Below are 27,754 nucleotides of genomic sequence, written 5' to 3'. Positions count from 1 at the left end.
ATTTGTGAACAAGTATTTGGACACACTTAAAATGTTGTAAATATATTGACTGGTCAAATTATAAGCTAAAATTATAAATTCAAAAACGATATTTTCTAACGTTTCTCATGTATGTGATTATAATCCAGGATTCAGTCTACATTAGACATGATGAGGGAATGATTATTCCGAAGCTGGTAACCGTGAAGTAGTGTTTTTAAGTGGTATTACATAAAGTGAACGATGAATGATAAGGAGAGTGTTATTTTCTGTTGCTTTCTCTCGTATATCAAATCTAGTTTTGTGATATTTTCTAGCGTTTCTCATGTATGTGATTATAATCCAGGATTCAGTCTACATTAGACATGATGATGGAATGATTATTCCGAAGCTGGTAACCGTGAAGTAGTGTTTTTAAGTGGTATTACATAAAGTGAACGATGAATGATAAGGAGAGTGTTATTTTCTGTTGCTTTCTCTCGTATATCAAATCTAGTTTTGTGATATTTTCTAGCGTTTCTCATGTATGTGATTATAATCCAGGATTCAGTCTACATTAGACATGATGATGGAATGATTATTCCGAAGCTGGTAACCGTGAAGTAGTGTTTTTAAGTGGTATTGCACAAAGTGAACGATGAATGATAAGGAGAGTGTTATTTTCTGTTGCTTTCTCTCGTATATCAAATCTAGTTTTGTGATTCGTCCCTAACGGTCTGCCCGTTGTCTGACATGCCATGACATGTACACGCCGACCCGGGGAAGGGAAGGGAGGAACTGTCGGGTTGGAGGAGGGGGGTAGACTTCCGCTTCCGCTCGGCTCCACCGTCCGTGGGGGACCATCCAGCTTCGGGAAGTGGGCGGGGAAATGGTACAGACAATAATTGTAATTGGAAGTCTGAAGGAGGCGTCTCCCATTCAGTCTCCCATTTCATTCATATTCTCGAATTTGCGTTAAAAAAATAGTAACATATGTATGTCGGCTGTCCTAACTCAAAACACAGTAAGGGACATCTTTTTTGTACTACGTTTTTTTTTGCATTTTTGGACTGAGTATATTCTACTTAATCCAAAAATGTACCGTCCGGCACGTCAGTTAGCGTTTTAAAACGATGATTGGCTTGTGCTTTTGTCCATCTTTCTTCGGATCGGTGCGTGAGCACGTTGCGCGTACATTCGATGACGCTAAACTGTCGTAGTCGCTTTAATTTTTCAAAACTGGACTGCCGGACGATAAAATTACGGGTAGCGCACAAGCGCCCTAAGGGCGGGTCGTGAAAAAGGGACCTTTCTCTATTATTCGATATGCAAAGTATCGCTCCTCAAGGGAGTAACTTTTTCACACTTTTTTGCTCGTTGTGCGAATTACTCGTTGTGAGAGGTTCCACTGTATCTCAAATTATACATATCGCTCACTCCTTTCAACGACGTCATATATCAAAAAACTAGATTTTTCAGGAGATCGTTTTTAAAGTTTAATAATATAATGAAATGTATTAAAAAATAATTGTCAAGCCACTTGTTGAACTTTTTACTGTGCAACAAATCTTTTTAGGTAAAACCTGAAGGTTTTTTCTCCATTTGAAAAATATTTTGTGTGAAAAAAAAATCAATACCTTTTCTTCAAAATGCAAAAACAACAATTTCTGCCCTGTAGTGGGTAAATATTAAGTTAAAAATATGCCGCTTTTGCTGGGATATAGTGCATTTTCTGGGCATTTCCAAAACATGCACAACTAAAAATTTACGATTTTTAATATATGACGTTGTTGAAATGAGTGAGCGATGTGTGTTTTTGGCCCGAGAAGCAATTAGTAAGCCTTACACGAAGACGATTATTATGTTATTATATGAGCAATTACATAAGTCATGTCGATTTACGATTCGACGCGATGCTTGTAGCCTTTTCGGATTATGTAAATCGTCGAGCAATTTATGCAAATGTGTCTACTCCAAGCCAATTGCCGGTCACAAGGTACTCTCGACGTCGGAACAACTCGTGACGCATGTGCGTCGGTTAATTTTAAATGGGTTTATCTTCCTTTCCGCCTAGTGGAACGTCAACATAGCCGTAAATTAAAAACATTCATTTTTATACTAGCTGTATTCGGCTAGCATGAAAATAAAAGGGAATATCTACACCTCTTGCTTAAAGTAAGAAATGAAAAAATCAGGAACAGAACCCAAATGGCGGGTATCATGGATCGCGTGGCAATAATATTCAAATGGCAATGGGCAAACATGTTGCCAGACAGTATGGACAAGATGGACCCCATTTTTTTAGACGGAGTCCTTGGGAGAATAAAAGAGGCGTCGTAAGACCTCAAAAAGATGGTCTGACGACATGATGGCAGCTGTGGGGGGTAGAAACTGGCTGCAAGCAGCAACCGAACGAAGAGAATGGAGCGGAAAAGGCCTTTATCCAGCAGTAGAAGACAGAAAGCTACAGAAGAAGATGTATGAGGATATGCATGAATGTGTTAGAGGTGAATATTGTTTGGTGACAGATTGGTGTGACGTTCTATTCTCTGTGCGCAGCAGCGTGATGGTTAGTTAGTCATGATACAATAGCTTTGAGGATTAATATCCACTGCGATGGAATAAAGAACACCAGAATAAGAGAAAAATTCTAGATCCAAGATGTCGTTATGTGGGGAAGACAACGAAGAAGACAGTGGTATACGCATGTGAGGAGAATGGAACCATCTAGACTCCTCCATATTGCACTGCATGGAGAACCCTAAAGTAGACGACTCCGGGGCGGACCACCAAAGAGATGGATTGACAGCTGGGAATCAACATCTTATTCTTTTCTTCTTAATGCGCTCTCTGACCTCAACTGCTGGATATAGGCCTTTTCCCCTTCTTTCCATTTCCTCCGGTCGGTTGCTGCTTGCATCCAGTTTCTACCCCCCACAGCGACTATGTCGTCGGACCATCTCTTTTGGGGTCTTCCGACACCTCTTTTGTTTTCCCAAGGTCTCCATCGTAGAATTTTTAGGGTCCATCTCGTGGGGTCTTGCAATATGTCCTGCCCACTGCCATTTGATCAACATCGCAAGAGGCTAATCCCTCTTAAAAATATGCCACAAGCCCTACACCAAGAAGATAAACAAAAAAGGTCCTAATAACACCCCTGGCTATTCTTTGTCTGCCCTAAATTTGCATGCCAATAGCTTGACCTTACTTTCCATTGCAAAGCGATTGTATTTTTTAAAATCAATAATTACCCAATGTTCGTTGGCTCAGATGTTACATTTGGTAAACCAGTTCATTATCATTCAGACCACTCGACTCATTAGCATTGAACTCTTGCACCAGACTTGCATACATAATAACGAGAGTAATAGAGAAACTGGTACATGACAAGCAAGATAGAAAAGGACAAGACAACCTTTTATTGCTGTAACATCAACAGCAACGATGTAGATGGGTTTATTTATTTATTTCATCGTATACATAATTACTTTTTTTGACATCGCAACATTTATGAAGAAGAATATGGAAGTTTGGGTATTCACAGGGCTATGAACCGTCATAGACTGGTTAAGTGATCACTTTACATATGTGCAACATTCACCATTCTACCACACTACTCATTTTCTTGTCCGCCTCCACAGTGCAGTGGTTAGCACATTTAGCTACTGTGCTGGAGGTCCCAGGTTCGATTCCCAGGAGGGGGCAAACTAAATATAAGTGTTCTTTCACTCTAATATTTATTCAATATTACCCTGGACTGGTGCATGAAGCTCAGAACTGATGACCTTGCTTTCATGTAGTAAAAACAATCAAGTGAACATAGCATCAATTTGATGCAGTTCCCTATGCACCATTGGGTTTGTATAAGGGTCAGTAGTAGCAGTAAAGTGATCACTTAACCACTATGACCTGCCATAAGCCCTGTAAATACCCAGACTTCCATATTCTTCTTCATCTATGTTGGGATGTCAAAAACGTAAAAAAATAACTCCCAACTGAGGAAACCCAGAATTAAGAAGTGTTTGAACACACTTAAAATGTTAAATAAATATCAGTTTTTTTCACTTATATATTTATTAATATATTTCTTGACTGGTATCAGAAGCATGAGACTCGTCTTCGTCCATGTTAACATTTCATCAATTTGACGCAGTGCCCTATGCACCATTTGATCCATCTGGGAATCGAGCCCTGTGGAACCAAGACGTCGCGCGTTTAAAGAACGAAAATGTTCGCCGGCATTACCAGGAGCGCATACACGAAGGAAGGTATTAGCGTTTGCTGTATGCTGATACCAGAATTAAAGTGTTCCCTCTGCTCCACGGTGAAGTGCACACTGTAGGCAGTGAGCAGCAAGCGGCTACCAGACAGACGGTGCGTTCAGTTGTATCGGGTCTCCAGTTCACGGTCCCTTGCGTGCGATAAATGAACTACTTTGTTCCACAAGTTCACTTCACCAATTGTTAGGTGGTGAATTGTCTTTCGACGTGTTTTTTTTTCACTTTATTTTTTGACATCTCATCAAAGATGAAGAAGAATATGGAAGTCTGGGCATTTACGGGGCTGACCAATAGATATCTCTAGTGAAGTTCTAGTGATTCAAGAACAAGGTTTCTAAATTGGTTCATATATAAAGAACTTCCAAGAATTAGAGTAGTGTGGTTGTCAATAATGGGTAGAATTGGTGAATGTTACACGTGTGTAAAGTGATCACTTAAACCAGCCGATGACGGTCGTCAGCCCCGTAAATGCCCAGACTTTCATATTCTTCTTCATCTTTGGTGAGATGTCAATAAATATGTGTTCTAATCTCTTTGCGTACCCCTGCAGACTGCAGAAAAGCAGCGTGATGGTTAGTTAGTCACTTGTTATGCACTTCCAAGCCGCTTTTCATCTTCATTATTTTTTATCTCGATTGCCGGTCCGTCAAGGATTAGAAAACCATCTCAAATGAGATAAGATCAGCACATTGTGACTGCCTCAGTAGCCGTAGCGCGGGAAGCATGGCGTGAGATAATGGAGGTATGGATTATTGTTACAAGAGTATTAGATATTGTCAACAGAGACGCGCCTGTATCTTCTCAGGAATGTCATCGCGAATAATCGTCTTTGCGCTTTCTTGGCACACTTTTCAGTCATCTGCAAACTAACTAACTAACCAATTAACCAACCATCACGCCGCTTCCCCGCAGGGGTAGGCAGAGAAATTAGAACGCCACACCACTCTGTCTTTGCAAAGATTCTTCGCCTCTTCCACGTTCGTGCATCTCCTCACACATACCCTCCGATTGTTACGACTTCTAACCTGACCACTTTCAAGTATTTGGCATACCTGATCGTGCCAAGTTTTTCTCGGTCTTCCTCTGCTTCTTTTTCCAACTACATTCACCTCATAAATTTGTTTAACCGTTCTTTCCTTACTCATACGTTCCACATGTCCAAACCATCTTAATTTATCGATAATGCTTATCTCAGCCTTGCATTATTTCCTTTTTTCATCATTCGAACATCTATCAAACATCATTTTGCCACACATTCGTATACTTCCATGTATAAAATCCTTTGGGATTTTTTCAGGGCAATATTAAGCTAGTAAGATATCAAATAGTCAATGATCACGTTTTTGTAAGAAAAAAATGCACTTGGTCACTTTCTTCTGTATCACCACGATATGTGTATGATTTTTTTTCAAATACACACATTGCGCATTCCTTTCAAGAACGTCATAAATCAAAAATCGGTTGTGCATGTTTTAGGAATGCCCAGAAAAAGTACTATGTCCCAGCAAAAGAGGCATATTTTTAACTTAATATTTACCCGCTACAGGGCAGAAAGTGTTGTTTTTGCATTTTGAACAAAAGGTATAGTTTAATTATTTTTTTAAATAAACTTAATATTTTTTAAATGGAGAAAAAAACCTTAAGGTTTCACTTAAAAAAAAATCTGTTGAACAGTAAAAAGTTTAATAAGTGGCTTGATATTGATTTATAATACATTGTATTATATTTTTAAACTTTAAAAACGTTCTCCTGAAAAATCAAGTTTTTTTTTATTTATGACGTTCTTGAAAGGAGTGAGCGACATATATAAAAATCATCATCCAGTATTAAGTTTCGTATATCTTTCGACATCTAGCGGTGAACTAAGTAAGCTATTATGACATAGTAAAGATATTTTAACTCGCAACTTATTCGCTAGATGTCTCCGTCGACGATTTTGCAAGATGGGCACTCGAATAAAATTGTATTTTTCTTCTGTATTGGTACTATGACTTAAATTATTTTTAATAATTTGAATTATAAAAAAATATGATTTTATACAGTGTCCCATAAACCCATCACGGAGTAATTTTGTACTACAGAAATCGATTTCGATAATATTGGCATACAGTTTTTATTTTATAATTCAATAGCTGTAAAAGTCCACGCGTGGCTGTGGCTCAGTCTGGTTGAATGAAAAAGAAAGAATACGTTTAATTCCACAATGCTTGTGAACCAATTCAAAAAAATCTATGAAACAACGATGCAATCAAACACATTTAAAATGTCACAGATTTGTCAAGAAGCACGCCGTCCGCCGTGGGCAATGTTTAGTATTGCTCGTGTTGCTGTTGTTTACAACAGATGGCGCTGCCATTAAGGTTAAAAAAAGCTCTTAAAAAACCTATTACAGGTGTATAAAAACGCACGTTGTGTCATAATTTAAAAACAATCGGTGGATTGTTAAATTTTTAGGAGATTTATAATTTTTATTTATATAGGTACATACTTATTACATTTAAATAAAAATAGCGGAATATAATACGTATTTAATTTTGTACATACGTCTAATATTGTCCTTAATTTTTTACATACTTCGTTATATCATTTCGGTTTGTATTTATAAAAATTATTAACCTTATCAGCAACATAAAAAGTGAATTTATTTTTTTTAAATTATTTTTCAAATGGTATTTATATTTACCATTAACTTTGTTGAATAACACGAAGATTAATGTAAAAAAAAAATACTTGTATAAATAACCACTTTTGAGTTTATTCATATTAACACGACTAGTTTCGATAACTACAGTTGTTCTGCAACATTTTGAGTGTGTCCAAATATTGTCCACAAAATCTGGATTATCTCCAATTACTTACTTCCATATTCTTCTTCATCTTTGATGAGATGTCAAAAAATAATATGAAAAAAATAATACAGTTGTTCTCATCACCATGCGACAATACAAATTTGTATTTTTTACCTGATCATAAGAACGCCTCTAGTTCTCGAAACCAGTCGCGTTTACATTTATAAACTCAGAAGTGGTTTTATACAAGCGTTTTATTTTTATACTCAAATCCGTTTGATGCTTTGCGTTTTTTTTTTCTCTCGTAATGCATTTTGCGATTAAATTACAAGGTATGCTTTTAATGACCTCCATTATTTCATACAGTAATTCGTATGTAAATACGAATCAGATGATATAGCGTCATACAGGCTATTGTTAGTAAATAATACGATACTTAGTTTAAACTATTCATAATGATAGCTAATCACTTACTTTTCTCACGTTTTTCTCGAGTAGGTACATATGTATTATACAAACGGAAGTTTTTTTATGTGTTATTAATTATTTTGCTGGAGCACGTATTCACAAATCCTGTTAAAATTTGACCTTGGAACGAAAATTCCATTTTAACCCTAGATTACTGGACATTCGTAAAATTTACGACGGATATCTAATCTGTTGGGAGCTTGCATAAGCCCAAATATTTTAAATACTAAATCATGCTTAGTTTTCCTCGATCTTCCTCTGCTTCTATTACCAACCACATTCGCCTTATAAATTCGTTTTACTGTTCTTTTTTCATTCATTCAGTTCACACGCCTAAACTATCTCAACACACCTTTCTTAATTTTATCGATAATGCTTATCTCAACCTTGCATTCTTTTCTTATATCACCATTCCAAAATCTATATCATTCATAATTCTTTTGCCAACTCTACGCTTCACTTCCATACATTAGGGAACCTGGACTCCGTTGTGCACTACCAGTTTAGCTTTCGCTGAAAGGTTTTATTTGTTATAACTGATTTCAGTGCTTCATCCACCCTCCTTTCTATAGCTGCAGAATATAAACAGATTCAGGGCTGCGCAAAATTAATCATCCAATTTTGTTTTTGAATAACTTTTTTACTATTTTTTTAAATTGATTCTAATCTTTATAAGGACTTGAGAATAAAGTCTAAATATTTATTTAGACATTTTGCTGTCAAGTTCACAAATCGCTCACTCCTTTCAAGAACGTCACAAATAAAAAAACTTGATTTTTCAGGAGAACGTTTTTAAAGTTTAAAAATATTATACAATGTATTAAAAATAAATATCAAGCCACTTATTGAACTTTTTACTGTGCAACAGATCTTTTTAGGTAAAACCTGAAGGTTTTTTGTACATTCAAAAAATATTTAGTATATTTAAAAAAATTATAAAAACCTTTTCTTCAAAATGCAAAAACAACACTTTCTGCCCTGTATCGGGTAAATATTGAGTTAAAAATATGCCTCTTTTGCTGGGATATAGTACATTTTCAGGGCATTCCGAAGACATGCACAACCGAAAATTGACGATTTTTGATTTATGACGTTCTTGAGAGGAGTGAGCGAAATGTCAAATATGATTGACGTACGACGCCATTTGCAAAAATCATATTAATTTTTCGCCAAGTGATTGATTTTGCGCCGCCCTGAATATCTTTATCATATTTTCCATCCCTATAAAACATCGAATGTTTCAAAATATCATATAATTTTTTGACATCTCATCAAAGATGAAGAAGTATATGGAAGTCTGGGCATTTACGGGGCTGACGACCGTCATAGGCTGGTTTAAGTGATCACTTTACACACGTGTAACATTCACCAATTCTACCCATTATTGACAACCACCCTACTCAAATTCTTGGAAGTTCTATATATATGAACCAATTTAGAAACCTTCTTCTTGAATCACTATATACTTCATATACTTCCAGACTTCCATATACTTCTTCATCTTTGATGAGATGTCAAAAAATAATATGAAAATAACTCCTGTAATTGGAGATAATCCAGATTTTGTGAACAAGTATTTGGACACACTCAAAATGTTGTTTCAAAATATCATTGTATCGAAATATTTATTTGTCGATAAATAATTGTTTAGTTAAACACAAAATAATATGCAAGAACTCATAATTCAGGGTGATTCGTTCCGCATAAAATTGTTCGGACGTGATAGGGTATAACATTTTTACTAAAAAGAGATCAGAGATCAACCATTTTTATGATAAATCCGTTGGAAGATCAAAGAGAATTGTAACTTATTATTAATTCTTTTTATCTCTTTTTAATTACCGAATCGAATTTCAATTTGAACGAAATCAGACATCGTTTCACATGGCTAAATTGTGAGTCTTGAATTTTATTTATTTATTTATATTTTTTATTTCATCACCCACAGAATAAACAGTTCAATACGTCAAGGACAATAGATTTTTATCACGATGTTGGTTTACTGGCGAATAAATTAATATGAAAAATCACAAGACTATCGATAACATTCTTATTGAAATCTGTAGAGAACTAAGGGAGAAATGAAGGTTTAATAATAATAAATATAATAATAAAACCCTCACCCGCACCCCAATGGTGCATAGGGCACTGCGTCATATAAACGCAGTGTTATCTTGATCGTTTACACACGAAGGAAAGGTGATCAGCCCTCCGCTTCAGGTACCAGTCCAGGGTAATATTGAATAAATATTACAGTGAAAAAATCACTTATATTTATTTGACCCCACCTGGGAATCGAACCCGGGACCTCCAGAACGGTAGCCGAGCGTGCTGACCATTACACTACGGAGGCGGACAAAATGAAGGTTTAAACCTTAGATATTTGAATAAAACGAAAAACGTGCGTTCGCATACGTCATCAAATTTCCGTCATCGAACAATTTATGACGTCATATAATTTATTGCCTATGGTTTATAGAGCTGTGATAGTAGTAGTGTGGATTGTTTGTTTACCACTACACTACCATTTGTGTTTTACAAATATGAGGGGAGTGGGGGGTGGGAGGGTGGACCATAGACATCAACAAACAGAGCCGCCAATAATTTAGCAATGTTACCAATATTAAAATAAGTCCATCGTTTCTGTGACGTCATTCATTACCAACTTACGAAAACAACGTATTTATGAAGGCGAATTTTCTACAAGAAAATGACGAATGGAAATATGTATTATATCGGCTGTTATAAATACAAAACGAGTCTTATACAATCTTTTATAGGTTGAGTTAAATTAGATATTCCTCCCGTATGACAATGATCCATTACGTCACATGTTACCTGAGTTTAATGAAAATTAGCCTTAATGCTAAGTCAATAAATAATATTAATGTATTGCATGATTGAGTATGTATTTGATTTTAAAATGTGTTTCTTCAAAAATTCAAGCCTTTTGCTGTTTCATCGTAAGATCAAGGCTTTGGCATTGGAATGTCCAATGGTCATAGTTCTCTGACGCCATACTACATATTAAATACCACAGCTGGAATGTGTTTTGTATATAAAAATATTTTACGTTAATATACATACTTTATATAATGGTGAATCATCATTTTATTGAGAAATGATTAGGTTGCCTATTAAAATCTATACTAATACATATTTTCCATGCTTAGTTTTTCGATTAACCCACCGAGTTTTAACTGTTTTGTATGCGTATTTTTCTTAATGTTTACATTTCACTTTTCTTCATTTACGGTTTACGCATTCATTTATGTATATATGTACTACATATGTGTTTGATACATAAACAAAACGGTTTCGAATGATAGTTTATGCCTGTGCAACATTTCATGAATTGTAGGATTCACATTGCCCAGTTTTGGTAACTGACCTCCGTCCGTTTGTGAATGATAGTTTATACCTGTGCAACATGTCGCTCACTCCTTTCAAGAACGTCATAAATCAAAAATCGACAATTTTCAGTTGTGCATGTTTTCGGAATGCCCAGAAAATGTACTGTATCCCAGCAAAAAAGGCATATTTCTAACTTAATGTTTACCCACTACAGGGCAGAAAGTGTTGTTTTTGCATTTTGAAGAAAAGGTATTAAGTATTTGATTATTTTTTAAATATACTAAACATTTTTCGAATGGAGAAACAACCTTCAGGTTTTACCTAAAAAGATCTATTGCACAGTAAAAAGTTTGATAAGTGGCTTGATATGTATTTTTAATACATTGTTTTATATTTTTAGACTTTAAAAACGTTCTCCTGAAAAATCAAGTTTTTTGGTTTATGACGTTCTCGAAAGGAGTGAGCGATGTATTGAACTGTAGGATTGACACTGTCCAGTTTTGGTATCTGAGCCTTGTCCCTTTGCCGCCAAATTTCGAATGATAGTTTACACCTGTGCAACTTCTTTACTAGTATGATTCAAACTCTCCAGTTTTGGTATCTGAACTCCGTCCGTTTGTGAATGATAGTTTATGCCTGTGCAATTTCTTGAATTGTAGGATTCATATTGTCCAGTTTTGGTATCTGAACTCCGTCCGTTTGTGAATGATAGTTTATGCCTGTGCAATTTCTTGAATTGTAGGATTCATACTGTCCAGTTTTGGTATCTGAACTCCGTCCGTTTGTGAATGATAGTTTATGCCTGTGCGATTTCTTGAATTGTAGGATTCATACTGTTTAGTTTTGGTATCTGGACTCCGTCCGTTTGTGAATGATAGTTTATTCCTGTGCAACGTTTCTTGAATTGTAGGATTCATATTGTCCAGTTTTGGTATCCGAACTCCGTCCGTTTGTGAATGATAGTTTATACCTCTGCAACATGTATTGTAGGATTGACACTGTCCAGTTTTGGTATCTGACCCTTGTCCTCTTGTCGCCAGACGCCGCGCTGTTTCTGGGCGCCGCTCCGGCGCCAGGCGCCCCCTGCGCGCCCGCCTTCCTGGAGACCATCGTGGAGGAGACGAGCGAGCAGCTGCGCTCGGAGGGCTCCTGCTCGGCCGACTGGGGCGACAGCGACGCGGACTCGGTCGTGCACGTCGCCAAGGGAGGCAAAGGTGAGATCAACACCATCGAGATGTAGAGAGATCGCTTGTTTGTCTGTAGATCCCAATACGTATGAGGGAACTCTCAATAAAATGAGGCAACTCGACAGTTTTTTTTTTAAATAAAATAATGCCACTTTACTTTTTTTTATTATTTTTTCATTTCATTCATATATTCGGCAGTCACTTTGTGGTAAAACCTATCCATTTTTAATTATTTTTTTTACTTAGAAAATACCACTATTTCGTAGAATCTACTGTGACAAGTATTTCGATGCATTCCGCATCATTTTCAAACACCGTGTGTGAAGCTAATTCTAAATTTTAGAGAGGGATCCTTGGGACGTAAAAATAAAAATAATTTAACAAAAACAAACGGAAACACGTGTTGCAGTAGATTTTAAGAAATAGTGGTATTTACTAAGAATTTTTATTTAAAAAGGTTTTTAAAAAAAAATAAATTGAGGCCATTTACTGTATTTTTTAATATATTTTTTTAAAAATAAAATAAAAAATAACTGTCAAATTTTAAATAAAATTACGCAACTTTACTGTTTTTTTTTTAAATATTAAACTAGGTAAAAACTATTTTTTTAAATAAAATGAGCAGCTTTAGTGTTTTTTTTCCAATGGGCCAACATTACTGTCAACTTAATGAAAATAAAATGATGCATCCTTACTGTTTTTTCAATAAAATGAGATATGTATAGATAAACTCTTGACTTAAGAGTCCGCGACACTGACCACGGGACCACAACCCGAAACCCGACACGACATTTGATTTTTTATTAAAAAAAATAGTATATTAATAGTAAATATTATTAATGTTTAAAATTAGTCTCGTTTCGAAATCGATCTATGTTATAATTGAGTTCAAATAAGACATTGAGTGATGTCATAGCAAAGTTATTTTGTTAGTTATGCGTGAATAAGTTACCCTACAGGTAAATCCGTTCGCGCGCTACAGGTGTTTAGATTATAGCGGTCTATTTATAAACAAAATTATGTTTTCACTTCAACGTCAATAGAACATGTTACTTCCTTCGTTTTGTTTACGTTCGCTTATTTTGTATTTGTATTTTTTCCAGAAGAATGCGACAGCGGGTCCGAGAGGGACTTCCTATGTCCCGCCAAACGCAGGAGACCCAATCAGCTGAGGCCGGAGTGTCCCCCGAGTCCTACAGACTCCACCAGCTTCCTCAGTCTGTCCAGGAGTTCCAGCTTGGCGCAGTTCGAGAGTCTGGAACAGTCGTGCCAGCTCCTGGAGGCCTCTACCTCTCCTTCTCCGCTATCTCTCCTGTCTCTGGACTCTCTGGACCGACTGCGAGCTCCGGAAGTCTACACGGATAGTCTAGAGAACTCTTCCGATTCCGATAGAAATAGTTCATCGTCACAAGAGTCGGCCTACAGAGTCAACGTCACCGCTTTCAACGACGTATCCGAGGGACATTATAAAGATAGAAGCTTGCCCGAACAAGGATTCGGAGATCAAACGTACGTCGTCAAAAAAGACAACAGTAGTAGAAATTTTAACGGATTTTACGAGGGTGATGAAGAAACGAAATACTGGAATACGCGAGACGACAGAGCCAACGCAGAATCCGGTTCCAGTGAGTTTTCCGACGCTCGAAGTAGCGACAGCGAACGCACCCTTCACGAAGCGCAGATCCCCGCGGAGGTACCGCCCCTCAAGTTCAACTTCAAATCCTGCAGGAGTCTGGACGCGCTCTCTTCCATCGAGAACCTAGACGCGGCGAAAATAGACGGCGGTTACTCGGGCGCGCCCGCCGCCGCCAGGCGCCACGCGGCCGGCCAGTACTCGGCCGAGAACCTGAGCGAGGACAGCGGCTACTCGGACCACTTCTGCAACTTCCTGCGCATGAAGTCCAAGTCGATACCCAACGTGAGCGAGTACCGGCCGGCCGGCGCGGAGAGCTCGCTCAAGCGCAAGAGCGAGGACGACCTGCCGGCGCTCGCCGCCAAGTGCTGCAAGCGCAGCGAGCGGGTGCGAGCGACGCCCGCTGCCGCCGCGACGCCGGATGTCGCGAGTGTCGCGCGCGCCGGCGGGCGGCGGGGCGCGGGGGCCGCCGCGCCAGAAATAAACAGTCGGTTCGCGGCGCCCGCGCGCCCCTCGCCCAGTCTGCCGGACCTGCGCTCGCGGCCCGCCATCGCCGAATTCGAAAGGTACCTCGACCCGAAGCGGGGCCGAAACACTTTCCCGAGGTCCATCGCCGACAAGCTAGCGCGGCTGCTGGACGAGGAGGCGGCCTTCGACGCGAGCGACGCGAATCTCTACACGGTGTCCAGCGTGCCCAAGGACCTGAACCTGTGCGACGTGCCCGACGGCCCGCAGATCGATGACAACTGGAGCTTCGGCTCCGAGCGCGCGGTCTCCTCGGTCGCCGCCAAGAACTTCGACCTCGCCGACCTCAACTACCTGTCGCGATCGCAGAAAACCGTCCAGGAAGTCTCCTTCAAACAGTCGTTCCGAGTCAGCGAGAGTTTCACAACCAGCGTAGCCGACCTGACAGTGCTCGACTATCGCGTGGACGCCGACGGCAACGCCAAGAATGTTATGAAGAAGTTCTCCACGAGGAGCGCGGAGAAAGCGTCCAAGATGCCGAGGAACCTGCCGAGCACGCGGGAGATGAGCGTGGAGAGCGACTCGACGACCGAGTCCGAGAAGATGTTTCTGAACGAGATGCAGAAAACCATGCGGGAACTGAGCGACCAGTCCAAAAAAGCGCTAGACACCTGCAACTTCGACAGGGACATATCCATAATGACCAACAAGCGCCTGCACTCGGCTCTGAACCCCTTCGACGACGTGATTGCAGAACTGGAGAAGAAGCAAGCGCGCTCCAAGGCGCTGGTGGCAAGGAACACCAAAGAACCTTCTCCGCCTCCTGCGCCCCCGGCCTATGAATTCAATTACTACGGCGACGATCCCGATCCTCCTTACTACAGGAGACACTTCGACGCGTCCAATTCCAACACAGAAAACTCGAGTCCAGACGTATCGGACACCTTCAACCCGAACATGTTCTTCCACTCGACGCCCATGAAGGGCGCCGACATGGTGCAGTCCACTCCCAACCTGAACGCGTTCAACCAGGACAGCAGTCCGTATGCGAACGTATCAGACGCGTACCCCAAGGAGGAGCTGCGGTCTTCCATGCAGCACGTGCCTTTGAAGAACGAGTTCAAACCGGTGGGAATTTTGGGATCCAAATCCCAGGGACTTTCGGGATCTGGGAGTTCTAAGGGAGTGCACTTTTGTCCAGTTGTGGCCGAGGTCAGTTGGAGAGAGAGAAGCTATTCCGAGGATTCCGCTAACGAGGTGTCGAGTGCGTCGTCATACAGCAGGTGAGAATGTCACTTTGAATTTGAATATGAATTTGAATTTTATTTATTTCTTAAAATAAATGTACATATATTTTATCTGCATTTTGGCGCGTTAGGCATAGCCTGTATTGAGCCGAAATACTTTTAAATAAATAATTAGATATTGTGAATGTTGAAGAGGCGAAGTTTGTTTGTGTAGACAGATTGGTGTAGCGTTATTTTCTCTCTGCTTACCTCTGCGGAAAAACGGAGTGATAATAAGTTATAAAGCGTTATATATAGTGTTAATAAGTTATTATAATTTTTTTTATTCATTTGAAAAATCACTTATATCAATTTTGACCCCATTGGGAAGAAGCCCGAGACCTCCCACGCGACAGCCGAACGCGCTAACCACTGCACTACGGATGCCATACTTTCACTCGTATGTTTTTGATTACATAATTGCACTTACGTCTGATTTATCTTAACTACAAACGCTATTTTCGATAAGTGCAATATGATGATTACGTTACATTCGTACACTGGCACTCAGCGGTTTGGGAGTATAAAACACTACAGGCGTTTGTTTATTATCGAGGCAAACGGGATTTAGCAATTTCCTAAACACTGTTGGGCCGCCAAAACCATTTCGCTCACTCCTTTCAACAACGTCATATATCAAAAATCGTCAATTTTCAGTTGTGCATGTTTTCGGAATGCCCAGAAAATCGACTATATCCCAGCAAAAGCGGCATATTTTTAACTTAATATTTACCCGCTGCAGGGCAGAAAGTGTTGTTTTTGCATTTTGAAGAAAAGGTATTGTTTAATTATTTTTTAAATATAGTAAATATTTTTCAAATGGAGAAAAAACCTTCAGGTTTTACCTAAAAAGATCTGTTGCACAGTAAAAAGTTAAATAAGTGGCTTGATATTTATTTTTAATACATTGTATTATATTTTTAAACTTTAAAAACGTTCTCCTGAAAAATTAAGTTTTTTTATTTATGACGTTCTTGAAAGGAGGGAGCGATATATTCCTTCATTATTAAAAAAAAATCAGTTTTATTTCAAATATACATTGATTCTCTTCTTTTCAAAATGGGGGAGGGGGTAATATCGACTTACGCTAAAGTATTTTGGGGTAATGGTTAAAAATGTACCCCGACCCCTGATCCGAAGGATAAAGTACAGTGGGTTTCTAAGGGTTAATTTCAATTCATATCACTTGTATTAGAAATACCTCAAATTTAAATACAGCATCTGTCGTCTCGACATTGAAAACTCCGATCTTATTGTATTTATATGTGTTCCACACGCGCAGGTGATCGCGTGTGCTGCAATCCGTTCATTGACAATGTCTGCTAAATCCGTCTGCGTGTTTTGAATCTCGTGCCAAGCGTTTCAATGGTAAAGATAGCGCACTAAAATTATGCACGCCTCTGAGAATGTGTTACAAACCGAAAGGATTTACGATTTTCTTTCGTAATTTTTGAGCTTACTGTTATAGTTGATAGTTGGTGAATGATGATTTTTGACCTGTCTGTGATAGTTCGTGACTAATGATATTTTCAAAATTTTTGACCTTACTGTGATAGTTGATAGTTGGTGACTGATAATTTTTTTCACAAAATTTTACCTCACTGTGGTAGTTGGTGACTGATTTTTGACCTATGTGTAATATTGATGACTGGTGATTTATGACCTTACTGTGATAGTTCGATACTGAGGATGTTTGTTACAAGTAGATACTCGATACGTAAAGGATCTTCGGCAAGTTTCAAAACAAACAACAACAAAAAATATTGCCAGGGCCCAATTTTTTACCCTAAGTAACTAAATAACTAACCATCACGTCGCTTCTCCGCTGGGGTAGGCAGAGATAATGGAAAGCCACACACACATATCTTGAGAAACATTCTTAAAACACTACATCATATATCAGGAGTCGAAATAATCGGCAGGTATATATGAGGAGGTGAGGAGAAAAATTGAGACTAAAATTTAATATGCTGATCTTTATATATATAAATTTTTAAACGATAAATTACTCAAGTAGTTTAAGGATAAAATAGTGCTAAACAATTTTTTTCATGAACATATTATTAGAAATAAGGATAAAAATAGACTGCCATTGTTGAAAAAATCCGTGTCATAAAATTGTTGAATGTATAAGGGTTTGAAAATGTATGATGAGATGCCTGAATGTATGACGAATGAAAGAATTTAAACATAAATGTTTTGATTACTGTAAGACGATGTAAATATATATATATATATATATATATATATATATATATATATATATATATATATATATATATATATATATATATATATATATATATATTTAATTTTTTTTTTTTATTTTTTTTTTTAAATTTTTTAATCAAAGATACATTGTATGGCAAAATAATCAACATAGTTACATATCCATAGTTTTTTTTTTATATGCTACCTCACTAAGAGAGCAGATTGCTCGTGTTTAGAGAGGGAGTTCGCTTACAGGGTTTGTACATATAAATAAGAAGTAAATATATATAAATTAAGTGTAAATAATAGTTTATATATGGAGGTGCATGATGAGGCGAAGACAATTATGTATAAGTATTCACGAAGATTTTAAAATCCTATCAGTATTTGGGAAAGGATTTCCAGTATTTTTTCCTCCAATACATTATTTATACAAAGAAGAATTAAGTATGTATGTATAGCTAAGAAAAAATAAAGATTTTCTGAAACTGTGTGATACTGGTGCAATTCCACGGGAATATTAGGGGTGGTACAAATCACTTTCCCCTGGGAATCGAACCCAGGACCTCCAGAACGGTAGCCGGGCGTGCTGACCATTACAATACGGAGGCGGACCTATTTATACATATTACAATACTATACCACACTACTCATGTTCAGCACATCGTAAAGACTCAGGCATTTCCTGTTCGCTGGATACGCGAATAACTTGTTACTTCCAAACTAACTATCGCGGCGCTTAGAACGCCACACCACTCTGTCTTTGCAAACATTCCTCGCCTCTTCCACGTTCATGCATCTCCTCATACATACCCGCCGATCTAACCTGACCACTTTCAAGTATTTGGCATACCTGATCGTGCCACGTTTTTCTCGGTCTTCCTCTGCTCTAAACACAAGTTCATATAGGTTATAAAACTTATAAAGTTGTTGTCTAAGTAGGGCCATGAAAACTTGTATTGCATAAGCCGTAGCTAAATTTACCTTGATAGGAGTCACCTTGATGTAAGGTAATTAAAAAAAATTATATTTAATTTCTAATACGCTTTCTTACAGCTAATATATTGTTGTATTCATACTCACTCCTTTCAAGAACGTCATAAAACAAAAAACTTGATTTTTCAGGAGAACGTTTTTAAAGTTTAAAAATATAATACAATGTATTAAAAATAAATATCATGCCACTTACTCAATTTTTTACTGTGCAACAGATCTTTTTAGGTAAAACCTGAAGGTTTTTTTCTCCATTTGTAAAATATTTAGTTAATTTAAAAAAATTATTAAACAATACCTTTTCTTCTAAATGCACAAACAACACTTTCTGCCCTGTAGCGGGTAAATATTAAGTTAAAAATATGCCGCTTTTGCTGGGATATAGTACATTTTCTAGGCATTCCGAAAACATGCACAACTGAAAATTGTCGATTTTTGATTTTCGACGTTCTTGAGAGGAGTGAGCGATATGTTACATACTTTGCTCACTCCTTTCAAGAACGTCATAAATCAAAAATCGTCAATTTTCAGTTGTGCATGTTTTCGGAATGCCCATAAAATGTACTATATCCCAGCAAAAGAGGCATATTTTTAACTTAATATTTACCCGCTACAGGGCAGAAAGTGTTGTTTGTGCATTTTGAAGAAAATGTATTATTTAATTATTTTTTTAAAAATACTTACATATTTTTCGAATCGAGAAAAAACCTTCAGGTTTTACCTAAAAAGATCTGTTGCACAGTAAAAAGTTCAAAAAGTGGCTTGATATTTATTTTTAATACATTGTGCTATATTTTTAAACTTTAAAAACGTTCTCCTGAAAATCAAGTTTTTTGATTTATGACGTTCTTGAAAGGAGTGAGGGATATGTTACATACTTGTGATCCATAAGTCTGTACTCTACTTCTCAGCTCTAGCGTTCTGCTACACACTCGTACAGTCCAGTAACATGTGTAACGCTTCCGTGTCTATTAATATCCTGCTAGCAATAATTATTACATTTTAGTACCGACATAATACCCCATACCTTTATGTTTCTACGCTTTCCTACCACTCGACTTCGCGTTTCATGCAATCTACAATATATTAATAGATTTATATTATCCACTGACACTTCGTGATGGAATTGCATTTTAATATATTATTAGATTAAAACCAATATTTTTAGCCTTTCCACTTTATTTTTATTTGACCAGCGACCGGGTTTCGTCGTTACCGACATCATCAAGACTAGTGGGAAGCTATACAAATTGTTAAGTTATATATAAAACAAGGCAGGAGTTGATAACGATGATTTGATATAATTTTGTTGAGAAAATATTTATCATCTCCTGCCTTGTTTTATATATAACATAACAATTTGTATAGCCTCCCACCAGTCTGATGATGTCGGTAACGACGAAACCCGGTCGCTGGTCAAATAAAAATAAAGTGGAAAAGCTAAAAATATTGGTTTTAATCTAATAATATATCAATCTATACTAGTCGCATGACTCAATAGGATAAAAATATCATAATTATTGAATTTTATTTCATTACACACGACTAGTTTCGAATGTCCGCCTCCGTGGTGTAATGGTCAGCACGCTCGGCTACCGTTCTGGAGGTCCCGGGTTCGATTTCCAGGGAGGAAATAAATATATAAGTGATTTTTTCACTCTAATAACTAACTAACTAACTAACCATCACGCCGCTTCTCGGCTGTCCAAATTCAAAACACAGTAAGGGACATTTTTTTGTAGTAGGTACGTTTTTTTTAGTAGAATCTACTTAGTCCAAAAATGCAAAAAAAAACGTACTGCAAAAAATGTCCCTTACTGTGTTTTAAGTTTGGACAGCCATTCTCCGCAGGGGTAGGCAGAGATAATCACACACCACTCTGTCTTTACAAACATTCTTCGCCTCTTATACATTCATGCATTTCCTCATACATACCCGACAATTATGACGACTCCTGACCTGGCTATTTTCAAGTATTTGACAAACCTGATTGTGCCAAGTTTTCCTCGGCTTCCTCGGTATTAAATTACTTTTTACTTATAATTTTGTTGTTTTAAGGCCCAGCATTCGTTAGTAGCAAATTAATTTCCTCTAAATCGAGGTAACATTTTACGAAATTGATTTTTTTCTTAAGACACCGTTTTTGCATTGAAGTTTTTTCTTAGAAATAATTACATATCGCTCACTCCTTTCAACAACGTCATATATCAAAAAACTTTATTATTCAGGACATCGTTTTTAAAGTTTAAAAATATAACACAATGTATTAAAAATAAATATCAAGCCACCTATTGAACTTTTTACGATACAACAGATCTTTTTAGGTAAAACCTGAATGTATTTTCTACATTTGAAAAATATTTAGTATATTTAAAAAATAATTAAACAATACCGTTTCTTCAAAATGCAAAAACAACACTTTCTGCCCTGTAGCGGGTAAATATTAAGTTGAAAATATGCCGCTTTTACAGGGATATAGTACATTTCCTATAACACAATGTATTAAAAATAAATATCAAGCCACCTATTGAACTTTTTACTATGCAACAGATCTTTTTAGGTAAAACCTGAATGTATTTTCTCCATTTGAAAATATTTAGTATATTGAAAAAATATAATAAGAAGATGTAAATACAAGTATATGACGTAAATTTAGTGTAAATAATAGTTTGTATTAAATGTAATATAAGCTTACTAAAGAAATAAAAAATAGGGTTATGTTTAACCCTGATGATGACAAGGTTCTTGTCGAAATCGGTTGCAGAAAAGTACCAAGAAAAAGTGGTTAAAAACAAAATAGTTATTACAAAGCTTAAAATTTAGCAAAAATTTCAAGAAATAAAATATTTGGTGAATATTGTTACAGACTGCCTGAATGTATGAAGAATCTGAAAGAAATAATAAACAAATGTTTTGCGTATTCTTAATAATAGTTTGCATTAAATATAATATCAAAGCTAATTGAAGAAATAAAAATAACATTATGTTTGGTGAATATCGCTACAGGTTGTTGCTCATCGCGACGTTTCGATTGCAATGTTTATATTTGTTTCCAGCGGCCACGAGGTTCCCCCTCCCGACGTGCCGCCGGCAGCGCGCCCGGCGGCCGACTGGCGCGGCGCCGGAGCGCAGCCCGCGCCGGCCAGTAGCGCGCCGCCGTCCCGCGCGTGCGCAGCGTCCATGGAGCGTCCCGCGCCGCCGCCCAAGCCGCCGCGCAGCCGCATCGGCGGCTTCCTCTCGCGCTTCGCCAACTTCCGCTTCTCCGCGCGCAAGAAGAAGGACGAGCGCGCGAGGCCCGAGCCGCCACCGCCGCCACAGCCGCCCAAACATGAAGAGGAGTCCGTGTACATCCCGCTGAGGCCGGCGACGGGGCGGCCGCCGCTGCCGCCCGGCCGCCAGCCGCGCGCCGCGCCCGCGAGCGCGGCGCCCGCTCTCGCGACCCCCAAACCCGTGCCCGCCCTCGCGGCGCCCAAACCCGTGCCCGCTCTCGCGACGCCCAAACCCGTGCCCGCTCTCGCGAGCGCCAAACCCGAGAGCCCGCCCGGTTTATTGGAGACGGACTTGGATACTGAGACTACGCGCGTGCAGCTGGGCGGCCGTGCCCGCAGCCTCCTGCAGATCGCGCCGCTCGCGCCCGTGGGCCGCACGCACAAATCCATGGAGTACCTGCTCGACAAGGAGAACCTCAGATGCGTGGAGGTGAGTCCAGACCACTAGTTTTATTATTATTACCTAACGTCTAAGTGACCGAGAGAAAACCGGTGAAACCGTCAGAGAAGATAACCCCTTGAGGTAGTATATATTCTTGAAGTAGAAACGTTGAGATATTTCGGAATGTAGCCACAAAATTATTTTGAACCGAATGGGGGTACTTGAAAGTTATGAATTACCTAAGGTCTAATTCACTGTCACCTTCCGAATTGAGAAATTTCAGAGGTGCATATATACCATGTTATGGTAACATATTTAACATATTATGTTCAATGCTAAATGTGTGCCTTCTTAACCGAGCACAGGCAAACGAAATTTAGAGCAACTGTGTAATTTTCACAAAACTAGACGTTTTTTTCCGCGGCACACACTTTACGGAACAATGGTCTAAGTGACTCTGAATGAAATCTAGCTACGGCTTGTGCAACACCGCTCATCATGACCCTACTCAGGCTTCAACTTTTTGAGTTTTATAGCCTATGCCTACTCGTGAGTGGACTTACTCTTTATGTTTAAAGATTGTTTGTTTATTTGAACTTCATGTACAGAAAAGAAATAAGTACATTGGCGGGCTTGTTGCTAAAAAGAAATATCTTCCAACCAACCAAAAACAGACTAGTGATATTGATCAAAACGTTTGATACCTTACATAGCTGTTTGCAATCACAGGGTAGATAGTACTTGAACATTAAAAAAATCATAAATTACAAAAGATGATAATAAGGTGGGCAAAGGAAAAACGGAGTTTAGGGAAGGAGGTAGAGGGAAAAACTAAGGAAGGAGGTTTGATGGACAGTTTCATCCATTTCATGTAATTCATGAGTGAAAATTCTAGGCCAAAACGCTCGCACCAGAATATTTACCGCTATCCCTACCTACCTGCCTACACTATACAAACATTATTGTTGCTATTACAATATTTATTTATAGCGTTCACTTTGTAATGAGTCATGATTACTAATGTACTTTTATTTTTAACAAAAATATTAGTACATATCGCTCACTCCTTTCAAGAACGTCATAAATCAAAATACTTGATTTTTCAGGAGAACATTTTTGAAGTTTAAAAATATAATAGAATGTATTAGAAATAAATATCAAGCCACTTATTAAACTTTTTACTGTGCAACATATTATTTTATGGTAAAACCTGAAAATTTTTTCTCCATTTGAAAATTATTTAATATATTTAAAAAAAATAATTAAACAATACCTTTTCTTCAAAATGCAAAAACAACACTTTTTGCCCTGTAGTGGGTAAATATTAAGTTAAAAATATGCCTCTTTTGGTGGGATATAGTACATTTTCTGGGCATTCCGAAAACATTCACAACTGAAAATTGACGATTTTTGATTTATGACGTTCTTGAAAGAAGTGAGCGATATCATGGCGTACTAGCAAAAAATATTTCTCGAAAATATGCAATTTTGACGTATGATGCAGTATTGTACCGTTTTCGAACGTTCTATGAACTGGCAAAATGTCATTTATATGCGGTTTTAAAAGTAAATCCAATTTCAAGTTTAATAGCGGGTATTTTACTGTCCACCTCCGTAGTGCAGTTGTCAACGCGTTTGGCGACTGTTCCGGAGGTCCCAGGTTCGAATCCCAATTAATAAATAAATATTTTATTTATTGTTTCGGCATTAACTTTGTGGTAAGACATGTTACAATAATTATTGAAAACACTTTGTTTTTTACCACTTGAGTTTTTATTAAAGACTACATGTTTCAGAAGTTAAACTTCCATCATTCAGTTATTATACAGACCTGAATGATGGAAGTTTAACTTCTGAAACATGTAGTCTTTAATAAAAACTCAAGTGGTAAAAAACAAAGTGTTTTCTATAATTAAATAAATATTTTATTATAACTTAATTATAATGTCTACCGGTTTCGAAGCTAAGCGCTTGTTTATAAAGACTGACTAATTAATCAATACTTTATTAAGTGATTACGCTCGTGAAATAATGAATTCGTGATAAAATATGAAATTATACCTGCGGGTATGACAACAGATTGCGACAGCTGTCACTTTTGACACAAGAAACGTCACAATTGACAGTTCTTCTATGGGAAATGATTACAACAAAAATTAGCAATGATTTTTTTTTGTAAAATATGCAAATTTGTTCCTACGCAACAAAATTAACAAAAGCTATTTACACATGTCCGCCTCCGTAGTGTAATGGTCCGCACGCTCGGCTACCGTTCTGGAGGTCCCGGGTTCGATTCCCAAGTGGGGGTAAAATAAATATAAGTGATTTTTTTCACTGTCATATTTATTCAATACTACCCTGGACTGGTACCTGAAGCAGAGGGCTGATCACCTTTCCTTCATGTGTAAACGATCAAGATAACACTGCGTTTATATGATGCAGTGCCCTATGATTTTACGATTTTACAAAGAAAAGAATAATTGAATGGTAGGGAAAGAAAAGAATAATTGAATGGTAGGGAGTTGAAAAAAAAAACAAAAATTCAATATATATTTTTTTAAATGGGCGTGAGCTGATGCCCGTCTTTTAGCTCAGCCGGACTCCAACTGAATTATTGTATTGCAAGTAACGCCTTAATGAATTGATACATCGCTCACTCCTTTCAACAAGGTCATAAATCAAAAAAACTTGATTTTTCAGAAGATCCTTTTTTTTATGTTTAAAATATAATAAATTGTATTCAAAATAAATATCAAGCCACTTATTAAACTTTTTACTATGCTGCAGATCTTTTTAGGTAAAACCTGAATAATTTTTCTACATGTGAAAAATATTTAGTGTATTGAAAAAATAATTAAACAATACATTTTCTTAAAACTGCAAAAACATCACTTTCTGCCCTGTAGCGGGTAAATATTAAGTTAAAAATATGCTTCTTGCTGGGATATCGTAGATTTTCTGGGCATTCCGAAAACATGCACAACTGAAAATTGACGATTTTTGATATTTGACGTTGTTGAAAGGAGTGAGCGAAATGTTGGATTTTAAAACAAAATAAAATTGTTTACAACATTTTGAGTGTGTCCAAATATGTACTTGTTCACAAATCTGCATTATTTCCAAATAGGATTTTTTAAAATATTATTTATTGCTCAATAAAAAGCTTCTTTCATCTCACCAAAGATGTTCATACAGTAAAAGATCAGCTTCGGTCTTTTTCTGTATGGATACAAATGTCCCTTATATTATAATTAGCGAGAGAAGTGGATGATTTTAGACGGATGAGGGTGCGATATAGGGGTGAGGTTCGGTTTAATTGCTTAATTTTTTAATTGACTTCATTAACATAAAAAATATTTATATATAGATTTAGAGAATAGGACCTTTGCGTATCGATTTAGCCATGTGCAATACCCGACCGATAGTATGAGTTGTGATTACCGTTCGTGATGCATTATATCATATTTTTAAACGCGAATCTAGTTTGGTTTGCAATTTTAATTTCACATTTATTTGGTTCAAATTGTGTAATACCCCCGTACCGGCTGTTGAACTGCGAAAGTGAGCTTCAATCAGACGAATATATTTTATTTTTATTTTATTTTATTTATTTCTTAAGTAAGCTTATATTAAAACTAATATAAACTATTATATACATTTACATCATCTTTATATATTTACATTTCCTTACAGTAACTTAGACATTTATTTTTAAATTCTTTCAGACACTTTTCATTCTTCATACATTCAGGCATCTCATCATACATTTTTTAACCCTTATACATCAAGCAATTTTGCGACTCAGCTCTTTTCAATAATGGTAGTCTTATTTTATCCTTTTGTCTAGTAGCATATTCGTGACAATTTTTGTTTAAGACAACTTTATCCTTAAAATATTTTGGCAACTTATCGTGAAAAAATTTATGTACAAATATCAACATATTAAATTTAAGTCTTCTTCTTACAGATAACCATTTTAGTTCATCTCTCATTCCTTTTACATTGCTATATTTATTCTTCCCAAGAACTATTCTCATCGCCCTATTTTGTGCAATTTCTAGTTTATTTAGATATATATATATATATGCATAATTTAAGCGCAAAAATTCGTCTACAACGAAACTCTGTCACAGATTTGATTTGTCCAGTAATACCTTAGAAAAACACATATGAAATTATTAAAATACATATTATTTTTTGACATCTCATCAAAGACGAAGAGAATATGGAAGTCTGGGCATTTACGGGGCTGACGACCGTCATAGGCTGGTTTAAGTGATCACTTTACACACGTGTAACAGTGTCTGGTCAAAATGTTGTAATATTATTAACATTTTTGTAAAAAAATAAGTAAAAACAAAAATGTTTCAATTAACAAGTAAGATTCTGAAATCTATCAGCAGAAGCTAAACTGGCAGTACACAATGGAGTTCTGGTTCCAACCCTTATGTATGGAAGCGAAGCGTGGAGTTGGCAAAAGAAGGATGAAAGCAGACTGAATGCAGTCGAAATGCGATCCCTCAGACGAATGTGTGGCAAAACGATGTTTGATAGATGTTCGAATGATGAAATAAGGAAAGAATGTAAGGCTGAGATAAGCACTATCGATAAAATTAAGAAAGGTGTGTTGAGATGGTTTGGACATGTGGAGCGTATGAGTTAAGAAAGAACGGTTAAACAAATTTATGGGGCGAATGTAGTTGGAAAAAGAAGCAGAGGACGACCGAGGAAAACTTGGCACAATCAGGTATGTCAAATACTTGAAAGCGGCCGGGTCAGGAGTCGTAATAATCGTCGGGTATGTATGAGGAGATGCATGAATGTAGAAGAGGCAAAGAATGTTTGCAAAGACAGAGTGGTGTGGCGTTCGATTCTCTCTGCCTACCCCTGCGGGGAAGCGGCGTGATGGTTAGTTAGTTAGTTAGTTAGATTCTGGAACGAATTATCCTCGTTATGAGAGGTTCCACTGTATTTGATTACTTGTGCTTGGTTAGTCCTTGGTTTACCAATTTCCGCGCCCGAATCGTATAACAATCGCCAATAATTATGCAAATTACTATTCAAGTCTTCGGTGAATATTCCTTTGGAGTATGGACGTGAGTAACGGAGAATTCGTTGCTTTTTGTCGGTTTTATTTCTTGCCATCTCTGTTTATCGGTGTCAGATTGACAAATTTATTAAAACGAGTGTTTTTGTCTGGAATTTTCAATTTTTTATTTAAGTTTTACTTGGTGAATACCACTTTCTAAAGGTCCAGTATTAGTTAAGTCTTTATTTTATTTATTGTTTCGGCATTCACTTTGTGGTAAGACATGTTACAATGATTAAAGAAAACACTTCGTTTTTTACCACTTGAGTTTCATTATAGACTACATGTTTCAGAAGTTAAACTTCCATCATTCAGGTCTGTATAATTACTTAAATATAAAATATAAAATTGTTCTATAAATAAGGAGAGGGGAAAGTAAGGGGAAGGGGT

General features: G+C 37.2%; 1 protein-coding gene across 4 annotated transcripts in view; it reads left to right on the top strand.

Annotated features, from left to right (window-relative positions):
* LOC148307273 (uncharacterized) overlaps nt 1-27,754 on the top strand; it is a 208,030-nt gene that overhangs the window by 77,367 nt on the left and 102,909 nt on the right. For 3 of the 4 annotated variants that reach the window (XM_088263626.1, XM_088263629.1, XM_088263628.1), the window contains exons 3-5: nt 11,890-12,063; nt 13,140-15,417; nt 21,681-22,323. In XM_088263626.1, the coding sequence (XP_088119752.1) occupies nt 11,890-12,063; nt 13,140-15,417; nt 21,681-22,323 (3,095 nt within the window). The remainder of the gene's footprint in view (nt 1-11,889; nt 12,064-13,139; nt 15,418-21,680; nt 22,324-27,754) is intronic. The other variant, XM_088263627.1, reaches the window with a different exon arrangement.

Source organism: Brachycentrus maculatus, unplaced genomic scaffold (assembly GCF_059751285.1).
Source record: "Brachycentrus maculatus isolate JH-2025_06_01 unplaced genomic scaffold, ASM5975128v1 h1tg000202l, whole genome shotgun sequence".
Lineage (NCBI taxonomy): Eukaryota > Metazoa > Arthropoda > Insecta > Trichoptera > Brachycentridae > Brachycentrus > Brachycentrus maculatus.
Note: the sequence above shows the minus strand (reverse complement) of the source record. Positions and strands in the feature narration are given on the sequence as shown.